This window comes from Microtus pennsylvanicus, chromosome 4 (assembly GCF_037038515.1).
Source record: "Microtus pennsylvanicus isolate mMicPen1 chromosome 4, mMicPen1.hap1, whole genome shotgun sequence".
Classification (NCBI taxonomy): domain Eukaryota; kingdom Metazoa; phylum Chordata; class Mammalia; order Rodentia; family Cricetidae; genus Microtus; species Microtus pennsylvanicus.
Genome location: NC_134582.1, coordinates 68398874 through 68421379, shown reverse-complemented (window position 1 = coordinate 68421379; position 22506 = coordinate 68398874). Strand labels below are relative to the sequence as shown.

Sequence of the window (22506 nt, the reverse complement as noted above, 5' to 3'; positions counted from 1 at the left end):
TTCCACCTCTCTTCTTCCCAGAGTTCCTATCTCTGCCCAGAATCCCACCGCCTATCCTTTCCGGCTTAGTTATTGGTCATTCAGCTCTTTATTAAATCAATCAGAAAGTGCCTTGGCAGAGACACATCTTCACAGTATACAAAAAGGCAGCCCAGTTCCGACTCCTCAGCAGCAGGCACAGGGTCTTGCTCAAGTGAGGCTGGACTGCGGCAAACTTCACAGCTGTTGCTACTGTGTCTCTCTTTGCCCACCTCCGCCTTGTGAGAAAGCTGGCCCTGTCGTATCCTCTAATTAAAAAGATGCTTCATGTTATCTCAGGCCCAGGTTTCTCTGTCAGAGTTTGGATATCAAGGGTCCCCTCAAAAGGGCTCACACACTGCAGGCTTGGTCCCCAGGTAGTGGTACTTGTTTGGGAAAGCCTGGAAACTATAGGCAGCAAGACCTCCGGTAAGTTACTGGGGACAGGCCTTTGAAAGTTACTTCTGGTCCTCCATCTTCTATCTCACTGTCCCCACCTGTCCTGGGGTGAATAGCTCAACCACATCCTCCATTGCTTGATGCTCAACCTCACCACAGGCCCAACACCTAAGAGGCAAGGACTCAGTCTGGGACCCTCTGAAACAGTGAGCCAAAATATATTTCCTTAAGTTGTTCCCTTGGTGTTTTGATTACAGCTACAGTAAGCTGACCAACAGCTCTGTTCTCTGATCTAATTTTACATTCCAGCTGATGTTGGCCCCCACAGATGCCAGGTGCAATAAATTAAAACACAAAAGGCAACAAGGAAAGAGGGGTTGTGTACCCCCCCCACACACACACATACACACATTCTAATACTTACCAGTCTGGACAAAGCTCTGGACCCTGCATAGATTATACCCACTGACAGCACTGAAGCAGGAAGCCATGCCAAAACATTAGATCTGAAAAGAGGGGGAGAAATTATAATGCTTTTACTACTTCATGTTTGAAAAGACCTCGCTGGATGGGTTGACCCTCAGAGGCACCAATGTCTTCCAACAAGGTTGTCTAAATATCCTTGGGGGACCCGATAAGTGAGATGTGTTCTTTACTCGCTGAGAGAGCAGACACACACACACACACACACACACAACACACACATCTAATATATAATTGTCATGTAACATCTACTTAGCATTCAGGAAACCTCCAAAATGAGCATGGACAGGCCTTGCCGCAGGCTCAGGAGAGGACACAACTGACTTTCTCCAACGGTGAAAATTTTCAAGCACATCAGTAATTTTTTTTTAATGTGTGAATGTTCTGCATGTACACCTGAAAGTCAGAAGAGGGCGCAAGATCCTACCACAGATGGCTGTGAGCCACTATGTGGGTGCTGGGACTTGAACTTAGGACCTCTAGAAGAGCTCTTAACCCCTGAACCATCTCTTCAGCCCCCCAAATAAAACTTTTTAAAAGACTGTTTACCTAAGATATTTCAAACAGCTCCAAGGAATCACAACTTTAAACCAAAAAATTAGAAAAAAATGGTTTTTAAATAATAAACCTCAGGAATTCAGGTGGTCATATTCTGGCAAGGTACATGGTCTGCGAACGTGAGGATCTGTGTAAGATCCCCAGGACCCATGTAAAATCTGGGTGTGCTGGTGCACCCTGTAATCCAGTGCTGGCATGACAAGAGGACCTTTGGAGCTTGCTAGTCAGAATGCTGAATCTGAGGGTTCCACATTTAATGGGAGACCTGTCTCAAAAAAATAAAAGGTGGCCTTTAATCCCAGCACTTAGGAAGCAGTGGCAGGCGGCTCTCTGTGAGTTTGAGGCAAGTCTGGTCTACAGAGCTAGTGCCAGGACAGCCAGGGCTACTCAGAGAAACCCTGTCTCGAAAAACCAAAAAGATAAGAAAAAAGGTAGACAGTGATTGACGAAGACACTCACAGTCAACTCTGGCCTGTGCACACACATGCACAAGAATGTGCACAGGTAGACATGTGTATGGTTAAGACTACCAACCAAACACTTTTAATTTCTTACAGAGGGAAAGCATCCCCATATGTTCATTTTGCACTGGACTTTGAGTCCATCAACCACATGCCGTATCCATAAGGAAGTCCTACCCTCTCACAGAGAGGTATAGGAAGTGCAGCTTAGAACAGGCATTGGATAAACCAGAACTGCCAATCACGTAGACCTTTAACGGAAGGATGCCTGGTCACCTGGGATGCCAGAGGAAAAAGTGGTCAATCAACCCAGTGATTTTCCTGCTATTCTATGAGCCAGCCTTTCTGAATCCCCCAAAATCCTGAGCACTGTTCAGGCCCTAATCCTAGCTTAGTCTCCCAGTGAATAGAGCGCATCCCTCTGAAAGAGGCACCAGGTTCTCTGCATCCTCCACCAATAGAATCTACCTTTTCACTTATCACAGATCCTTCCTCTGGCCCTAGCCCTGTTCTCTATTTATAAGCCAATAGAATCCATTCTTATTGCAAAGGCCATCAGCCACAACTTCTACTATGTTTAAATATGTAAGGAAAACAGACGACAGGCTCAGATCCCAGAGTGTAGTTGGTTGTATTACTTTGTACTCCTGCTCTTTAGTTCTTTGGGGGGCCTGCTGCCCAGTGTCCAATAAATACACAGGGAGGCTTATTCTTTCTTATAAATGCCCAAACTTAGCTTGGCTTGTTTCTACCCACCTTTTGCCTCTGGGCTTTTACCTGTCTCTGTTTCTGTATAACTATCTTTACTTCTTACTCCATGTCTTCTTACTTACTTCTTACTGTGTGGTGGGTGACTGCCCTTTCTTTTCTCACTCCTTGATCCCTCTCCTTGTTCTCTTGCTCCTTCTTCTCTTTTTCTCCTTCTATTTATTCTCTCTGCCTTCCAGCCCCACCTATCCTTTCTCCTACCTTGCTATTGGCCATTCAGCTCTTTGTTATACCAATTGGGTGCTTCAGACAGGCCAAGTAACACAGCTTCACAGAATTAAACAAATGCAACATAAAAGAATGCAACGGGCTGGAGAGATGGCTCAGAGTTTAAGAGCACTGCTTGCTCTTCCAAAGGTCCTGAGTTCAATTACCAGCAACCACATGGTGGCTCACAACCATCTGTAATGAGGTCTGGTTCCCTCTTCTGGCCCACAGGCAGGCAAACCACTGTATACTTAATAAATAAATGAATCTTTTAGAAAAAAAAGAATGCAACACATCTTTGTATCATTAAACAAATGTTTTACAGCATAAACAAATGTAACACATCTTAATATTCTACAACAACTGGAGACCTTGACTGAGTACTGGCAATGAAGGCACTGTCAGCAAGGCAGTGCTGGTGCATACCTTTAATCCCAGAACTTGGGAGGAAGAGGTTGGTAGATCTCTGTGAGTCTGAGGCCAGCCTGTTCTACAGAGCTAGTTTCAGGACAACGAGGGCTACACAAAGAAACCCTATCTTGAAAAAACAAAAGGGGGGGATAGAGCTGCCCCGAGTTTTCATTCTTATCTTTCCCCAGTTCACTTTCCTGCCAGTGGAAATAGCTGCAGGAACTCCCAACAGAAAGACATTGTGCTGGGAAGTGAGCTGACATCAATAGCACTGAGGCTGTGGTGTTGACACCATGCCTGCTGCTCCACCTTCTTCTCTGCCTCCGGCCTGAGACCAGGCAGCCTGGCTACTGACTCTCACTACCAACTTCCCTTCATCTTCTAAGGTCTAAGGGACTCCCTCCTCTGCCATTTTTGCCAGATCACGGGTAGGAGCTTATGGAGTTGAGGGAGAAGAAGAGGGAGAGGGTGAGATAGTCCCATAGAACAGGAGAGTCCCAGAAATAGGGCTCCTTTCAAGCTGCTAGTCTGGGGGGGGGGGCTTTTAAAAGAACTTATAGCAGAAACTAGAGTGGGTGTGGGAGGAGGGTGAGCTGTTAGTCCAGGGCCCAATGAGGTGGGTACCCAGGAGCCTTCTCTCACTTCCAGTCACACAATCACCAAGGCCACAATCAGGCGTACTTATTTAGGAGTGTGCAGGCTAATTTTATGTCATCTTGACACAGGTTAGAGTCAGCTGAGAGGAGGGAACCCCAATTGAGAAAATGCCTCTATAAGATCCAGCTATAGGGAAGCCTGCAGGATATTTTCTCAATTAGTGATTGATGGGGAGGGCCCCGCCCATTGTGGGTGGAGCCATTGCTGGCCTGGTGGTCCTGGGTTCTATAAGACAGTGGACTGAGGAAGCCATGAGGAACAAGCCAGTAAGCAGCTCCCCTCCATGGCCTCTGCACCAGTCACTGCCTCCAGGATCCTGCCCTGCTTGAGTTCCTGTCCTGCCTTCCTTCAGTGATGGACTATGATATGAAACCATAAGCCAAATAAACCCTTTCCTCCCAAACTTGCTTTTGGTCATGGTGTTTCAATGAAGCAATAGTAATCCCAACTAAGACCAGGAGATAGCAAAGAAACAGAAAGCAGAACCCTCTCTTGACGTTCTGAGAACTGCTGATTTGGGGTCCTTGCCCCCCTTGACCAGTTTCTATCCCTGTTCTTATCAAAAGCTGTCCTCTCACACAGATGCACACTAACTAACCCCTGGTCAGGTTCCTACTGAACAGTCAGTAAATACAAGGCGAGAATCTCAAGTCAAGCCTACCCAGCCTAGGCCTTCAATCATGTCTCTGCACTATGCCCACACACCCATTGTCCACTACTGGGAGACAAGGCTATCGACAGTACGCTGCAAGTAAAAGAGCTAACAGAGATGTTCTCCATTATCACAGTCCTGCCTGCAAAAATAGATGTCTACAGCCCCAACAAAAAGATGAACAGAGAGAGGAGCATGCCACCCCACCCTCAGGGGCCAAGAGATACTGCAGATGGTGGCCATTCCCCTAGGAAAAGGCTTTCCCAATTCTCACTTGTCACACTAGGCTTACAAGGATCAGAAGCAACAACACGAACCCACAGCAGGCCATGCGCCAGAAGCGCAGGACTGAACCAGCAAGCAGAGTGCTGATGAGAAGGATGAGGGTGTTTAAGTCGCGCAGGCAGCTGGCTTGGCTGCAGCAGCCCAGGGCTTTGGAATGTAAGGTCAGTAAAGTCCCAGACCTCTGTACTCAAGTCCCTCTTAAAATAAACAAAGGAAACTCCTGCTGAGTTACAGACTCCAAGAAATGAATCTGCACTGCTCACTGTGGATGTGAGGGGAAGAAAACAACCCTAAGGAATGTCTTATGTGCTGATCCCTACTCCGAAATACAAAAACACAACTTCAACCGGATACAGAAGAGACTCCTGGGAGACGGAGCAGGGAGGCTCAGGGAGATGCTCCAAACATCCAGCCCAGGCACTGACCCGCCATCTCACTTGGGGCTAACAGGAAAGAGCAAGTTGTGCTCATGAGACAGTGGCTGCCCCTCAGCCAAAAGGGGTGCAGGAATTTTCCTGAGAACTTCAGACACCTTCAGAGGTGTAACTGGCCTGGCAGGGATGAAGACATTCAAGGGACACCTGTGTCCCTGACTTTATCAGACTGTTCAAACGACAAATTCCTTCAGGAAATTGGAATTAGCTAGAACTCTCAAGCTGGAGAAACAGAATGCCTAGGCCAGCCAGAGGAGAAACTTTTTCTACCAGAGAAAAATGTACAACCTGCCAGACGACCTACAGAAGATAGAACGAGAAGTCAAAAGTGGGCACGGCCACCCATTGCCAGGACTGCTATCTTAGCTATTTTAATTGGTTTACTGAGGGCAGATGCTGAACATGTGTTACTGGAGCACAGGCTGTGGCTCTAATCCATAACAGCTGGCTCTGGGGATGCTTGGCTGCTCTGAGCAGTGAGAAAATGCCATCCTCCACCATGCTGTAGGCCTAGTGTGGTACACACCTATTGTTGGTAAACCAAGACCCAACCACACTCCAGAGACAGATGCTCCCTGAGCCTGCAGCAGCTCAGCACCAGAAGCCGTGCCGTCACCACCCAGCAAATGTGACACACTGTTACCAGAGTCCGGTATCCTTTATAAAGCCTGCACCTGCACAGCTTCTCTTCCTTTTCCACCCTCTCTCAGGCGACCTTTCATGTTTCCCCACATACCCTGCCCCAATAAATCTCTTTTATGAGGTTTATTATGCAGCGTGATATTTGCGACATTCCTTGGCCCTCCAATCACCCAGGAGGCAGAGGCAGTGGATCCCTGTGAGTTCAAAGCCAGCCTGGTCTACACAGCAAATTCCAAGCTACCCAGGGCTACACAGCATGTTCCAGGCCAGCCAGGGCTACACAATGAGACCCTGTCTCAAAACCAAAAAAAAAAAAAAAAAACCAACACTGCAATTATAATCCAGGCCATGCCCAAAAGGGAAGACCTGGGAAGTACACTCCCAACGTCCAAATGTCACATATACTAACATTTTGACAATAATGGGATCCTGTTGCACATACCATCTCATAACCTACTTAATTTCACAATTTCCCATGGCAAAAAGCCAAACCCAATTTACTGATAATTGAATTAATGACCATTAACGTGCATTAATAATAACTGAACAATACCAATGGCTAGTGAGTGGCGCATGCCTTTAACCCCAGCACTGGAGAGGGAGAGGCAGGAGGATCTCTGGGAGTGTGAGGTCACTCCGGTCTATGGAGGTTTTAAGGTTTTTTTACTCTCCCAATGCTGTGTGAGTATTCTTGAATATATTATTTCCTCACGTGTGTGATTTTTTAATAGTGTTCAGGATAAACTCCCAGAAGCGCTACTGAAAGATGCAGGCCCTGAAGTTTAACTTGTAGAGGGCTACTCTGAACATCAGGAACAGAGGCGCTGCCTGCCCCCACTTTTAATCCATCATCTGGAGGCTTTGGCTTGTATGTCTGTTAATTCTCTCATTTCCTTACCCACATAGGAAACAAAGCAAATTTATAGTCTGTGGTGATCCTGGCAGGGTCTCAGGTCCCTTTGGCATCTGGGCCTCTCAGGAATTGCTGAGCCCATGAGTATGTTCATGCGCACATTTACATGCGTGTGTGTGTGTGTGCATGAGGGTAGCGATGGGAAGCAACTCCTGGCTCTGCCACGCCCCATCACTGACATGTGAATCCTAGGTCTGTTTTCCATCTGCAGGCCACCTGCCACCACCAAGAACTGTGTGAAGTTATGGAATGTGTTGGCATACATCATAAAACTGTTGTCACTGAGATGAAGCTAATTAAATTAAATCACTGTTTTTCAAATAGAGCATGCCTCATTGAGAGAACATCTGCTCCCTGCAAACACTGCAATGTTTTGTTATGGGTGCCTGGAGGGCTCCTCAAATGGAATTCTCAAAAATCCTGTATTCTGCTGACATCTAGTGGACCTAAAAATAGCCTCCAGGCATGAAAATAAGAAGGTTCATAAGTGGACCACTGGCATGGCCTAGAATAGTAACCGCCTACCACTGTAAAGTCAATACTTGTCTTACAAGCAAAAGGATCTCACGTATTTTTTCTATTCTGTGTGTATGTATGTGTACATGTTTGCATGTGTGCACATGTGTGCGTGTGAAGGCCAAAGGTCAGCCTCTGACGTCTTCCTCAGCCGTTCTGCACCTTGCTGTCTCCTGAGGCAGGGCCTCTCACTGAAGCTGGATGTCACAGACTCTGCAAGGCTGGCTGACCAATGAGTTCCACCCTGCCCCTGCCAGTGTTGGGGTTACAGTGAGTCCCACCCTGCCCCTGCCAGTGTTGGGGTTACAGTGAGTCCCACCCTCTCCTGCCAGTGTTGGGGTTACAGTGAGTTCCACCCTGTGCCTGCCAGTATTGGGGTTACAGTGAGTCCCACCCTCTCCTGCCAGTGTTGGGGTTACAGTGAGTTCCACCCTGTGCCTGCCAGTGTTGGGGTTACAATGAGTCCCACCCTGCCCCTGCCAGTGTTGGGGTTACAATGAGTCCCACCCTCTCCTGCCAGTGTTGGGGTTACAGTGAGTCCCACCCTCTCCTGCCAGTGTTGGGGTTACAGTGAGTTCCACCCTCTCCTGCCAGTGTTGGGGTTACAGTGAGTCCCACCCTGCCCCTGCCAGTGTTGGGGTTACAGTGAGTCCCACCCTGCCCCTGCCAGTGTTGGGGTTACAGTGAGTTCCACCCTGTGCCTGCCAGTGTTGGGGTTACAGTGAGTTCCACCCTGTGCCTGCCAGTGTTGGGGTTACAATGAGTCCCACCCTGCCCCTGCCAGTGTTGGGGTTACAGTGAGTTCCACCCTCTCCTGCCAGTGTTGGGGTTACAGTGAGTCCCACCCTCTCCTGCCAGTGTTGGGGTTACAATGAGTCCCACCCTGCCCCTGCCAGTGTTGGGGTTACAGTGAGTCCCACCCTGCCCCTGCCAGTTTTGGGGTTACAGTGAGTTCCACCCTCTCCTGCCAGTGTTGGGGTTACAGTGAGTTCCACCCTGCCCCTGCCAGTGTTGGGGTTACAGTGAGTTCCACCCTCTCCTGCCAATGTTGGGGTTACAGTGAGTCCCACCCTGCCCCTGCCAGTGTTGGGGTTACAGTGAGTTCCACCCTCTCCTGCCAGTGTTGGGGTTACAGTGAGTTCCACCCTCTCCTGCCAGTGTTGGGGTTACAGTGAGTTCCACCCTGCCCCTGCCAGTGTTGGGGTTACAGTGAGTCCCACCCTGCCCCTGCCAGTGTTGGGGTTACAGTGAGTTCCACCCTCTCCTGCCAGTGTTGGGGTTACAGTGAGTCCCACCCTCTCCTGCCAGTGTTGGGGTTACAATGAGTCCCACCCTGCCCCTGCCAGTGTTGGGGTTACAGTGAGTTCCACCCTCTCCTGCCAGTGTTGGGGTTACAGTGAGTTCCACCCTGCCCCTGCCAGTGTTGGGGTTACAGTGAGTCCCACCCTCTCCTGCCAGTGTTGGGGTTACAGTGAGTCCCACCCTGCCCCTGCCAGTGTTGGGGTTACAGTGAGTTCCACCCTGCCCCTGCCAGTGTTGGGGTTACAGTGAGTTCCACCCTCTCCTGCCAGTGTTGGGGTTACAGTGAGTTCCACCCTGCCCCTGCCAGTGTTGGGGTTACAGGCATGCACTTCATTATTTTTTAGTTCACTACTTAGGGCAAAAGTAAGATTTAATAAGCCACTCTTCTAGACTAGATCAGTATCTTATACACAAATTATAAAATAATAAAGTGAGAGATAATGGATAAAAAGAAGCCATTTATCTAAGAGAGGTGCATGCGAGAATTTGGAGGGAGGAAAGCAAAGAGGGAAATGATGTAATTAAATTATAATCTCAAAAAAATTAAAAAATTTTTAAATAAAAATAATTTAAAAAAATTGAAAGGCCATGAGTTGTTTTCCATGCACTCTGTTTCCTGCTTGTAAACCAAGATGTGAGCTCTAAGCTCTTCCTCCACCAAGCCTCTGCACAGACATCATGGATTCTAACCTTTCCAAATGGTAAGCCCCAAATAAACCCTTCCTACTGTAGCTGCTTTGGTCCTGGTGTTACCACAGCAACAGAAAGTGACGAATACATTGGTATTGTTCTTAACTGCTTTGTAAGTAGAAAATAATAATAAAAACTCCCACTGGGCAGTGAGTGGCACAAGTCTTTAATCCCAGCACTCAGGAGGCAGAAACAGGTGGATCTCAGTGAGTTCAAGGCCAGCCTAGTCTATAGGGTGAGTTCCAGGACAGGCTCCAAAGCTACAGAGAAACCTTGCCTCAAAAAAACCAACCAAACAAACAAACAAAAAATTTCCCAAAAGATATTTAAAGCTCTTCAGTAAGCTCTCTGTAGTGATCTTTAGCCCTAAGACAAAGGCGAATTAATATGGTATTGTGGCTGCATCTGATAATTTAATCTCATATTACTGACACTGTTCAAGATTTATCTTACTATAAAATCACTGAATCTCAAGGTTGGAAAGGAACTAAGAGACCAAACAACTCAAGCATGCATCCAAGTTTCCTGGTGGTAAAATAGATATGTAAAGCAAGTGTACATGAGTCATGAGCCAGTCACAAAGAGGCTATGATACCTTAAACTGCTGTTGAGCTCCACACAACCCAGTTTCCATGACATATGAAGCAAAAGTCCACCGATGAGTGTCTGCCACCTGGAACGGATGAATGTCCAGATGAGTTACTCCAGGCCTACAGAGCCCAGTGCCATCCGGCCAGGACAGACCTGCTGATGGCCGCTAATACGTATCTGCAACCCTTCTACACCTCGCTTTCCCCGTTTTCCCAGCTCTTCTCTAATTCTGTAGACAATGTCCCATCTCTACTCCTTCGAATCCAGCTCTCCAATACGTGCTGATATTCTTATTTGCCTCTTCTTCTAGACATTTCCTGAACCTCACTCATAGCCACAGATATGGATGACTTCCAGATCCCTGTTCTCGTCCAGATACTTGCACCCTGAAATTCCATAGCCTCACAATCATGTCACATGCGAAATGCTGTCTTAGACATTTCCTGAGCCTGGTCATCATCCTACTGCCCTCAGTCAGCCAGCTGCGGTAGCGCCTCAACCTTCTTCCTAGCCCTTCCTCTGGCTTCACTGCCCTCATCTACTTGGCAAAATCGTCATAATTTTATTTTTCCCCATAACAGTGTTCACATCCTAAGCCACCTCCCTAGTTTTTGTTGTAATTTAGTCTTTCCTACGGTGCATCCGGCCCTTGGTGGTATGGGACAATTCTGTATTCTGTCAATTACGTTTTAAATAAACGCTGATTGGTCAGTAGCCAGGCAGGAAGTATAGGTGGGACAACCAGACAGAAAGTAGAGGCGGAAAAAGAAGAACAGTAGTATTCTGGGAAGAAGGAAGCTCTTTCTGCAGTCCTGCCCAGACCACGGAAGAAGCAGGATGTGACCTGCCCCGCTGTAAAAGGTACTGAGCCATGTGGCTTAGATAAGAACAGTGGGTTAATATACGTTACAAGAGTTAATAAGAAGCCTGAGCTAATGGGCCAATCAGTTTATAATTAATATAGACCTCTGCGTAATTTTCTCTGGGGGCTTACCGGCTATGGGAACTGGGTAGGACATAAACCCCAACAAGCCGGTCCTCATGTGACACCTTAGCGTCCTATAAAGACCCCCCCCCAGGGTTGTCCCCACCATCCATTCTCTACCTTGTAGCAGTTTTTTCTAAGCAGCTAATTAAACCATGTCACTGATTTGATTTAAAAATGGTTGATTCTTCCTCAGCCCTTAGCCTCTTCACAGCCCCATACACCTGGGGTCATGAAGTTCACTAGAGGAACAGTGCTCTTAGCAATATAGTCAGGGGCAGCATGTGTTAGAACATTGCCCTCTCCCACTGTGCAAAGCACATCAAAATGCCAAACAAACCGGGCATGGTGGGACATAACTGTAACCCCAGCACTTGGGAGGCTGTCAGGGAGAGATGGCTCTGTGGTTAAGAGTGTTCTCTTCTCTCCCAGAGGGCCCACTTCAGATCCCAGCACCAAGCTGGGGCTCATAGCTGCCAGTTCCAGGAGACCCAATGGCCTCCTCAGTCACCACACACACACACACACACACACACACACACACACACACACACACTTACAAAACTAAACCTTTAAAAAGGGAGAGGGTTGTGAGTTCACCGGCATCTCCTGGAGATGATAGGCAATAATTACAAGTATTCTCTTCAGTGGTGTTTCTTATCCTTATTCTAGGGCTCTAAGTAGTATTCAACTTCTAGAGCTACCCAAATGCAGCAAGTTCCCATGTCCCCTTTAAATATTGCACCCATAAAGGAGCCCCTGTTTGCGAAGCCACCCATGCATCTCGAAGACTCATGGTGGGTCCAGGACTCCCTCAGCCTCGCGCAGCTCACGTCCTCCTGACAGGTCTTAGTACTGCGCTTCTACTTTCCAGTGATTGTAATCTGGACATTCTAATTTACCATGATCATGGCCATGTCACATCCATGTCCAGGGGTCATATATGACGGCACTCTGACCTCTTAGGTCACTCTCAGTGTTCAGCTTAGTCACCTCTATACTCTAGATGACTCATATATTTTATGACTGTATTTTAGTCCCAAATGACCTGAGACACCTCACCTCAGAAATGACTGTATCTTACCTATGTGTTACAATACTAACTGAGAACCCTTGGTCTCCAGGACAAAGTCTCTTATACGTGACTCCCAGCCCTCGTGATTTGGGCCAGTCCCCTCCCCCCAGGAGATGCTCTCACTCTGCCTTGGGGATTCCCAAGGCACACAGCCTGCAACCTTGAAATATGCCAGGCTATTTCCCTCTTTATAGAATTTGTGGGTACTACCCCATTACCCATAGTAGCCCCCTTTTCCTCATGCGTTAGGAGGCAACTGGTCAGTAGTAAGAACTATCGCTTCGCTGCCAACCAAGAATGGAGCAACTAGCTCATGCCATGAACCAGCCTGCTCTAAGAGTGGAGGTCTGAACCTGGTCCATTCGCCCCAGAGACATGTAGTAGTGTTTGGAGACTTTTTTAAGACAAGGTTTCTCTGTGTAGCCCCGGTTGTTCTTGAACTCACTCTAGACCCAGCTGGCCTTGAGCTCACAGAGCTCTGCCTGCTGAGTTCTGGGATTAAATGCGCTCACTCATCACTTCCCCTCAGCTTATATTTACATTTATGTTTATATTTAATATTTATTATTTTATGTGCTTGTGTAGTATGTCTGCAGTCCCTTTGGAGGTAAGGCATGGACGTAGGATCCTCTGGAACTGGAGTTACAGATAGTTATGAGCTACCATGTAGGTGCCAGGAACTGAACCCTGGTTTTTCACAAGAGCAATGAGTGCAGTGGTGGCGCACGCCTTTAATCCCAGCACTCAGAAGGCAGAGGCAGGGGGATCTCTGAGTTTGAGGTCTCCCTGATCCATACAGTGAGTTCTAGGTCAGGGCTACACAGATAAATCCTGTCTCGAACAACAACAATAACAACAACAACAATGTGGTAAGATGGCCGAGCAGGTGACAGTGCTCCCACATGGCGGAAGGAGAGAGCCGACTCCTGGAAGTTGTCCTCTGACCTCCACCCCTCAACTCTGGCACATGTACACACAACAATAAATAGGTACAAATAAAAGTAAAATTTAAAAAGAGCAATGAGCAAGCACTCTCAACCACAAAGTCATTTCTCCATCTCCCAAACATATTTTAAAAAGAAGCACAAAGGATGAGGTCTATGCACATTTAAATGGCATAATGCTTTAAAAAAAATTAGCCCTAGGGCTTCCCCTAAAGAATTCACAAAAGCTACCCAAAAGGGCCCATAGGAGACGAACTATATATTGTTTTAAGGATCCAAGGGCAAAAGGGAGGATTAAGCGATAAATGGGCATATTAAAAGCTGGTTAACTATTGAGGAGGTACGATTTTCTCAGAGTGACCATATGCTTAAGTAAACTGACAAGAGCTAGAAGCTTTATCAAACTTCTAGGAATAGCTAGCTACATGGTATCTCCATGAATTAAAATAATCATAAATGGAAATGTGATATAAGTGATCACAAAAGAAACATGTTTATCAATAAAATAAAGCATTTAAGTAGTAAAATTATAAATAAAAGGTAAAAAGCAAATTGCAAAAAAATTTACAATGAATATCATGATCAAGAGGTTGTACACTTTTATTTAATTTTTTATTTTATTTTGTGTGTGTGTGCGTGTGTGTGCACGCCCAAGGGAACCAGAAGAGGACATCAGATTCCCTGGACCTGAAGTTACAAGTAGTCTCAAGTTGGCCTGATATGAATGCCGGGAGCTGAATTCTGCTCCTTTCAAGCACTTTTGAAGTCAGCGTCTCCAGCCCTGGTGGTTATACCCTTAAAAATGTAAAAAAAAAAAAAAAAAAAAAAAAAAAGTACTAAAATCAGGTCTGGTGGCTCAGGCTGAGGCAAGATCACAAGTTCAAAGCCTGCCTGAGCTACAGACTGAGTTTAAAGCCAGCCTGAGTAACTAAGCAAAGCTTTAAGGGCTGGTGGTATCGATGGGTAGTAAAGAGCATCTCGTAGGCCCAATCACCTGTACCAAACACAAAATGCACCAAATTAATAAGAAAAATGCTACACCCTCAGTGAAACTAGGTGGGCAAAAGGCACAAATAGAAATTCACTGAAAACAAATACTAAGCACAAGAAAACTATCTGACTTCATGAATAAGTTAATTTGTGAACAAAAGTATGTTATTTGTGCATGCAATCTGGAGAAAGGAAAAAATAAAGAGTCATACCGGTTGGATATGGTATTACAGAAACGTACATAAGCATGCAAGGTTAGACGGTAAACTGGGGCTGGATAGATGACTCAGTGGTTAGGAACACTGGCTCAGTTCCCAGAACCCACAACAGGCTATAATCCTAGCTCCAGGAGTTCTGATGCCCTCTTCTGAACTCTGGGGACAGCAAGAACATGGTATACATACATACATACATACATACATACATACATACATACAGGCAAAACATTCATGCACATGAAACAAAATAAATCTTTAAAAAAAGAAATTTATAAAATATTTTTAAAAACGATTTGTTATCAGGCATGGTGGCCCATGCCTTTAATTCCAGCACTTAAGAGGTAGTGGCAGACAGGCAAACTCAGTAAGTTTGAGGCTAACATGTTCTACATAGCGAGTTCCAGGACAGCCAGTCAGAACTATGTAGAGAGACCCTGTCTCAAAAAAATAAATAAGAGAAAAGAATGAGGGAGGGAGGGAGGGAGGGAGGGAGGGAGGGAGGGAGTGAGGGAGGGAGGGAGTGAGGGAGGGAGGGAAGGAGGGAGGGAGGGAGGGAAGGAGGGAAGGAGGGAAGGAGGGAGAAGAAAGCTAAAGAAGTTTGTAGGACCCAGGCATGAGAAGCTTAACAGGAGCAGAGCACCCAGAGGAAGTTCTTAACTTCCAACCATCATCACCTGCCGGTGTAGGACCCAGCAGTGATGAGCTTAAAGGAGGCCTGGATCTCAGTAGTTTACCCTGAGGCAATACCTGGTTGCAGGAAGGACCACAAACTGAGATTACCCAGACACCAGGCCATCCAAAGGAAATTCCTAATGTTCAAAGGAAATTCCTAATGTTCCAACCATTGTAGATAGGATCACCTGCCAGCACACATCCCTCAGGACACCCCTAGACAATCAGGTGTCCTGAACCTTGGAAATCCCTCACCTCCACCTTTACTACTATAAAAACCCAACTAGAACTGAGCTCAGGGCTCTCCGATTGATTTATTCCAATATGTTGGACACAGGATAGCCCGAGTTTGCAAACTTGTTTAGAATAAAGGCTCTTTGCTTTTACATACGAGACTCAGTCTCCTTGTTGGTTTTGGGGAAACTTTGCGAACCTGGGCATAACAGTTCTTATACCAAATTTCTTAAGTGGGAATATCCAGAAAGTCATTCCAAGTTTTACAGGATCACATACAAAAATGTCTGAGGCTTTCAGGCTTCCTGGGGAGGGACATGAGTCAGTGTCTGCTGAAGAGAAAAATCCAACAGGTCCATTTTATCTGGTGTGAATCCTGGCCTAACGGCACTGCTTTCAGGCTTCCTGGGGAAGGACATGAGTCAGTGTCTGCTGAAGAGAAAAAATCAACAGGTCCAGTCTATCTGGTGTGGATCCTGGCCTAACGGCACCGAGACTTCAATGACCGCTATCTGAGTTGCTCTTCAGAAGGACTCGGGGCCTTTGCACAGACACACCTAGCAAACCAGGAAGGTCCCAGATGGCTGAGAAGCGCTCAGGTTCCTTCAAAAACGTGGTTTTGATAGGCAGAACCTAGCTTGCTAAATTAGGTGTCTCTTGTGTAACAATAAAGAGGCTTTTACAAAGCCACAAGGCAGTTAGTCATCAGAAGCTATTTCCCTGCTGCTGCTGCTGTTGCTAGGGCATTAAGCAAGCTGGGGTGACCTTAGTAACACAGAACACCAAAAGCCTGCTAACAAAATGGGTAAACTATAGTGTCTCTAGCTGCTGCTGAACCTATGTGTTCAGTTGGAGCCTCCAGGCTGCCCCTGTAAGCTCAGGAAAGCCCGGGTCCTCCTGCTCAGAGAGTTCCACATTTGCTGCCCCTGTAAGCTCAGGAAAGCCAGGGTCCTCCTGCTCAGAGAGGTCCACATTTGCATCAGCTGCTCATGTTTTTGATTTTACCATACGTGGGCACAGACCCAGCTTGTGGAGAAACATCAACACCCCTCACCTACAATCTAGAAAACTTCCCTGGCCTGGTTCTCTGAGGTCAGTGAACCTGCCCTGGAGTTGCTTTGCTCACTTCAGCTGCTGTTACACTTCTTCAATTTGGCTTGATCTGGCCTGGGGAGGGAGGAGGGAGAAAACCTAGTATAGTTCCTAAAACTGTTTTAAAGAACTCTCTAAGACATTGTTGGACATTTCCTACAAATGCATATGCAGGGAGTTGAAGATATTTGCCCTGGGAGCTGGAAAGATGAGTGGTTAAGAATACTTGCTGCCCTTGCAGAGATCTAGAATTTGATTCCCAACACTCATGACAGATGGCTCACAACTACCCGGAACTCCAGCTACAATGCCTTCTTCTGGCCTCCAAAGGTTCTTCATTCATGTGTCATATACACACAAATACACGCAAACATACAGATTTTAAAAAACAAAATCTGGGGGGGGGAGATACTCACCCTTGGAATAATGTAGGATAGGTGAATTTCAGGACCGACAGGACATACTGAAAACAAACACAAGACTGATGAACATTTTGAATGACAGAGAATAAATAGAGCATATAATAATAATCCTATTGAAGAAATCTGAGTATTCTATATAAAGGCCTTCATTTCCCCCAAGTCTGAATGGGCAAAAGAATGGCCCTCTAAGTTATACTGAAGGGAACTGCTGGGGTAAGATTATATTTTTGTTTTGTTACTGTTTGCTTGTTTGTTCTTTATATATATATATTTTTTTTTAAATTTATTTATTTATTAAGGATTTCTGCCTCCTCCCCGCAACCGCCTCCCATTTCCCTCTCCCTCCCCCGATCAAGTCACCCTCCCTCATCTGCTCGAAGAGCAATCAGGGTTCCCTGACCTGTGGGAAGCCCAAGGACCGACCACCTCTATCCAGGTCTCCTAAGGTGAGCATCCAAACTGCCTAGGCTCCCCCAAAGCCAGTACGTGCAGTAGGATCAAAAACCCACTGCGATTGTTCTTGAGTTCTCAGTATTCCTCATTGTCCGCTATGTTCAGCTAGTTTGTTCTTAAAACAGGATCTTATCTGTAACCCACCCTGGCCTAGAACGTGCAGTGTAGCCCGCCCTGACCTAGAACTTGCCATGTAACCCAGGATCCAAGTAATCCTTTGGCCCTGGCTTGCTAAGTACTGGAATTACAGGTATACCCTGATTCTTTTTTAATTCTTTGTTGTGTATAATTTATTGATATAATATACATATGTGTACATGTTCATATGTGTGATTGTGGCTTAGCACATGAGTGGAGGTCAGAGGACAACCTTAGATGTTATTCTGCCTTCCACCTTGCTTGAGATAGGTCTTTTGCTATTCACCATTGCATATGCTGGGCTAACTGACCCATGAGCTGCTTCCTATCTTGCTACAGGAGTGTAGACACACACTGTCACATCAGGCTTCCCTTGTGTCTGCCTCCTATCTTGTTTTAGGGGTACAGACACACGCTATTACATCAGGCTTCTAGTGGGCTCTAGGGATCTGAACTCAGGTCCTCATACTAGTGAGGCAAGCACTTTTACCTGAACACCTCTTCAGCTTTCTATAAGTCTTTTAATCAGATTTATAGACCTTTATAATGGAGGGATTGTATTTTGTCTTTGGAGATATCTTTTTCTAGCATAAACACTTTATTTATTTATGGTCTAAAGCCATTAAATACTTTAGGAAAGGACTCTGTTAATTCTCCACACTATCTTTAAAAAAAAATTAAAATGATGCAGCCAAGCCAGGTGCAGTGACACACCCCTTCAAGCCCAGTGCTGAAGAGGCAGATGCAGGAGGAGCTCTGTGAAGTCAAGGCCAGCCTGATCTACAAAGCTAGCTCCAGGTCAGCTGAAGATACAGTGAGACCCTCTCTCAAAAGAAAGGAGAGAAGAAAAGGAAAAGCAAAGTAGGGAAGGAGAGCGGGGAGGGGGGAAAAAGGGAGGGATTAAATAGTAAGAACCAATGGTATTGAGGATGTTCACAGAAGTATCTTCCCTGGCCTATCCAAAACTCTCCCTGAATAAGTTCCTACATGTTCCGATTACAGATCACTTCCTGTACTGCGTTCACTTGCATCATTCAGTGTGCCCCACCCTATTTTTCCCTGATGCTTCTATTCTGAACTAGAGAAAGGATGAAGAGAGGCCTGGGCATGGCCTGAACACCTACAACAACCTTAATTATAATACCAGTATTTTCTCAATGTGTTGTGTGCTTAGCTTTAGTTCACAAACTGAGGGAGATCTAAGATGCTGACGCTCCGGTGGGGTGTAGGTCAGTGGCTGAGCATATATCTAACACGTGAAGCCCTGGGTTCTGTCCCTAGTATAACAAAATAAAACAAAGTACTGAAGCTCTCATCTCTTTTTTTTTAAAGAGGCAAAAGCCTCTGAGTTTGAGATCCAAGACAGCCAATCTCAAAAAACAAGAAAGGAAGGAAAGAAGGGAGGAAGGAGGGAGGGAGGAAGGAGGGAAGGAGGGAGGGGGGAGGGAGGGAGGGAGGGAGGGAGGGAGGGAGGAAAGAAGGAAGGAAGGAAGGAAGGAAGGAAGGAAGGAAGGAAGGAAGGAAGGAAGGAAGGAAGGAAAAGGAAAGAAAGAAGTCTATTGGTTGGTAAATGGCTCAGAGGTTAATAATGCTTACAGATCTTGAAAAAGACCCCTCTTAGATCCCAGCATCCACATTGGTTGGCTCACAACTACCTTTAACTCCATCTCTGAGAGCGCCAATGTCTCTGACCTCCTCAGGCATCTATCCTCACAGACACATACACACACACACACGCAATTAAAAATAAAAAAATAAATATTTTTAAAAAGAAGTCTCTGACAAATTGAACTTTAGCTCTAAAACGTCTCTGAGCTAGGTAATCCCCGCACTCAGGAGGCAGAAGGAAGATTCCAACCCAGCCTTGATCACACAGCAAGGCCCTATCTTAATGGGGAAGAGGGTAGGGCTGGTGAGATGGCACTAACCACCAAATCTAATGAATGACCTGAGTACACTCTGAACTGACTTCTGCAAGATGCCCTCTGACCTCTACCGGTGTCCCATGGTAGGTACACCCTAACACATACAAACATTAAATAAATAGACAAAGGCTGGAGAGATGGCTTGGCAGTGAAGAACTACCTACTGGCTACTCTTCCAGAGGATCTAAACACATGACAGCTCTCACAACCATCTGTAACTCCAGTTCCAGAATATCATATGCAGTCTAGGCTCTGCACACTGCAACACACGCTGCACAGACATACATGCAAGCGAAACAGCCATATGCATAAAATAAAAATAAATCTTTTTAAAAATTAAAATAATAATAAATAATAGCTGGGCGTGGCGGTCCCACTATAAATCCCACAGAACTTGGGCGGTAGAGGCAGGAGCATCCACTAAACTCAAGGCAACTTCCCACTCTTATCAAAATAGGAGTTTCTGCCTCTCAAAATTTTAAACCCTTGGATATAGCGGAAATACTTGAAAAGGAGATAAAGACTAAATGAGTCAATCTGTGGAGTAAGGGCTGATAATCTTTTACACTGCTTCTGGAACTTTGGGTCCTGGGGCAGAAGGCTCTTGGGGGCGGGGCAGAATGTTTCTACCTTCAGTTCCTCTTTCACTGAGGGAAGAGCAGAATCTGTTAGCTTTCTGATTGTTTGCGTATGTATGTATTTATTAACTTGAGACAGGGGTTCAAGTAACCCAAGCTGGCCTCAAACTCGCAAGGTAGCTGAGGATGACCTTGAAGCCCGCATCCTCCTGCCTACACCTTCCAAGAGCTGAGAGTGTAGGTGAGTGTTGGGGATGGAGCCCGAGGCTTTGCGCACGCACGGCCACATCCTCCTCTTGAAGACAATCCTCCAAGTCGGAAACGAAGTTCCGGGGAGGCGGACTCAGAGTCGGTTTCCTCGCGGTCCCCATCCGGACCAGACAGCCCGGGGCAGCTTCTGTGACTTGGACCGCACGGCTCGCAGCCCACGCGCAGTCACGGCTGCCCGCACGCTCACCTTGTTCGTGAGGTGAGAAGCCAGGTAGCAGGTGCAAAAGGTGACGCCGAGCAGGGAGCGCCTCCCGATCATCTGTCAACTCGCTCGGCTCCCCAGGACAGGCTGCGCCCACCGGCCAGACCCCACCCAGCCGCCCCGTCTCTGCCGCCTTGCCACGAGGCTCCGCTCCGCCAATCAGCGAGCAGCTCGCCCGGGCGCCGCCTCCTTAAAGGGGCCGCTCCTGCTAAGACACCTCAGCTTCGCCTCCGGCCCCGGGTCCTCTGAAAGGCGAGACCTTTCTAGCTGCCGGTGGTAGAAAATGGTGGAAAAGAAAGTAAGCTGCTCTTTCAGAGGTCCTGAGTTCAACTCCCAGCAACCACATGGTGGTTCACAGTCATCTATAGTGGGAGTGGGATCTGATGCCCTTTTCCAGCAATAAAGTTGTATATGAATATAGAGCACTCGTACATAAAATAAATAAATCTGTTTGCGGGTTTTTTGTTGTTTTGTTTTTGTTTTTTAGTTTTTTGAAACAGGCTTTCTCTGTGAAACAGTCCTGGATGTTCCAAAACTCACTTTATAGACAATGCTGGCCTCGAACTCACATAGGTCTACCTGCTTCTGCCTCCCAAGTACTGAAATTAAAGGTGTGTGCCACCATCACCTGGCAAATAAATAAATCTCAAAAAAATATTATTGTTGTTCCTAAACACATCCAGAAATTCCAATCAAGTGAAACAGAAGAAACCCAGAGCGTATGACAGCTTAAAAAGTTTCTACCACAGGACATGGTGGCAAACACCTTTAATCCCTGGCAGAGGAAGACAGATCTCTGAGTTCGAGTCCAGCCTGGTCTACGGAACAAGTTTCAGGACAGCCAGAGGTACACAGAGAAACCCTGTCTTAAAAAACCAAGAAGAAAAAGAAATGAATGTTTCTATCCTAAGTCACAGAACATGTAACTCATATTAGCTTAAATAACAGCAATGTGTTGGTTCATTTAGAGAGTACAAAGTCCTTGTGCTCACAGATAAGCACCAGGGATGTTAAACATGCAGAGCTGTCTCTAAAAAGGAAGAGATGTATAAACTGTTTCCTGCCCAGAAGGCTGGTGTCTTACTTAGGGTTTCTATTGCTGTGAAGAGACACCATGACGCCGGCAACTTTTATAAAGAAAACGTTTAATTGGGAGGATGGCTTAAGTTCAGAGGTTCAGTCAGTTATCATCACGGCAGGGAGCATGGCGGCGCACAGGCAGAGGTGGTGCTGGAGTCGTATCTCAGGGTCCTACATCTTGCAAGCAATCAGAAATTGACTGGGGCAGTAGGCAGTATCCTAAGCATAGGAAATCTCAAAGCCTATCCCAACAATGACACACCTCCTCTAACAAGGTCATACTCACTTCAACAAATCCACTAATAGTGCCACTCCAAAAAAAAAAAAAGAATAGATGTGGTTAATACCTGGTGACCTCTGCATTATCTGTACCGCCAGGCTACACCTGACCGCCCACAGACTTTTACAAACAGAACCTGAGGTAGTTAATAGCCTAGCGTACTTTGTGCTAGCTGTGTGATGGAAACCACACCAGGTTCTCCCCCAGACCCTCAAGATGACACATGTAGTCTATACAGCCTGACTATATGGAAGAGGTGATGTGTACTTTGAAGGGAGTTTCAATATAATTATGCCTTAAACTTTGTTGTGCATGCAGGATTGTGTTATACCAGGAAACTTTTTCCCAAACTGTACTGTACTTAAATATGCCTAAAATAAAGTGTCCAGTGTAAGACTCTAGAAGATTGAGCCAGCACAAGCTATTGAGTTGAGTTGAGTTGAACCCGAGTTCCTTCTGGCCTTACATGAATCATTGCTCTGCTGCCCTGGTGTTCGCAGAGACCCAGAGGTTCAATGCGTGAACAACTGAAAAATCCACTAGGAAAAAGAGAGAGAGAGAGAGAGAGAGAGAGAGAGAGAGAGAGAGAGAGAGAGAGAGAAGAGGGGAGAGGCAGGGAGGCAAGGAAGGAGGAAGAAGGGAAGCCTAGAGTCAGACAAGCTTCTAGTACAGTCTGCTCCAGATATTCGACAATGGGGACTAGAATGATCACAGACACACGCTTCATTTAAATCCTTAGATGTCTGGGATAATGTTTTAGTACCCTGTGTGAAGATGTGTCTGCTCTTCCTCACCTGCCTAAGGCATTTTCTGATTAGTTTAATAAAGAGCTGAATAGCCAATAGCTAGGCAGAAGAGAACAGGTAGTGCTTCCAGGGAGAGATAGAAAGCCTGGGAAAGAATCTGAGGCTCAGGAGATTCGCCAGCCAGACACAAAGGAAGTAGGTCATGTGGTACTGAG

General features: G+C 46.3%; 1 protein-coding gene across 4 annotated transcripts in view; it reads right to left on the bottom strand.

The window, feature by feature from the left end:
• Slc35d4 (solute carrier family 35 member D4) overlaps positions 1-20334 on the bottom strand; it is a 144550-nt gene extending 124216 nt beyond the window's left edge. For 3 of the 4 annotated variants that reach the window (XR_012910330.1, XM_075969289.1, XM_075969290.1), the window contains exons 1-4: positions 20171-20326; positions 16614-16660; positions 9992-10069; positions 842-923 (exon numbers count right to left, since the gene is read on the bottom strand). Coding sequence is in view for 2 of the 4 variants with exons in the window: in XM_075969289.1 (XP_075825404.1) it covers positions 842-923; positions 9992-10069; positions 16614-16660; positions 20171-20242 (279 nt within the window). In the remaining 2 variants the exon portion in view is untranslated. Of the gene's footprint in view, positions 1-841; positions 924-9991; positions 10070-16613; positions 16661-20170 lie in introns of all 4 variants that reach the window. The other variant, XR_012910331.1, reaches the window with a different exon arrangement.
• Between the last annotated feature and the right edge of the window lie 2172 nt (positions 20335-22506).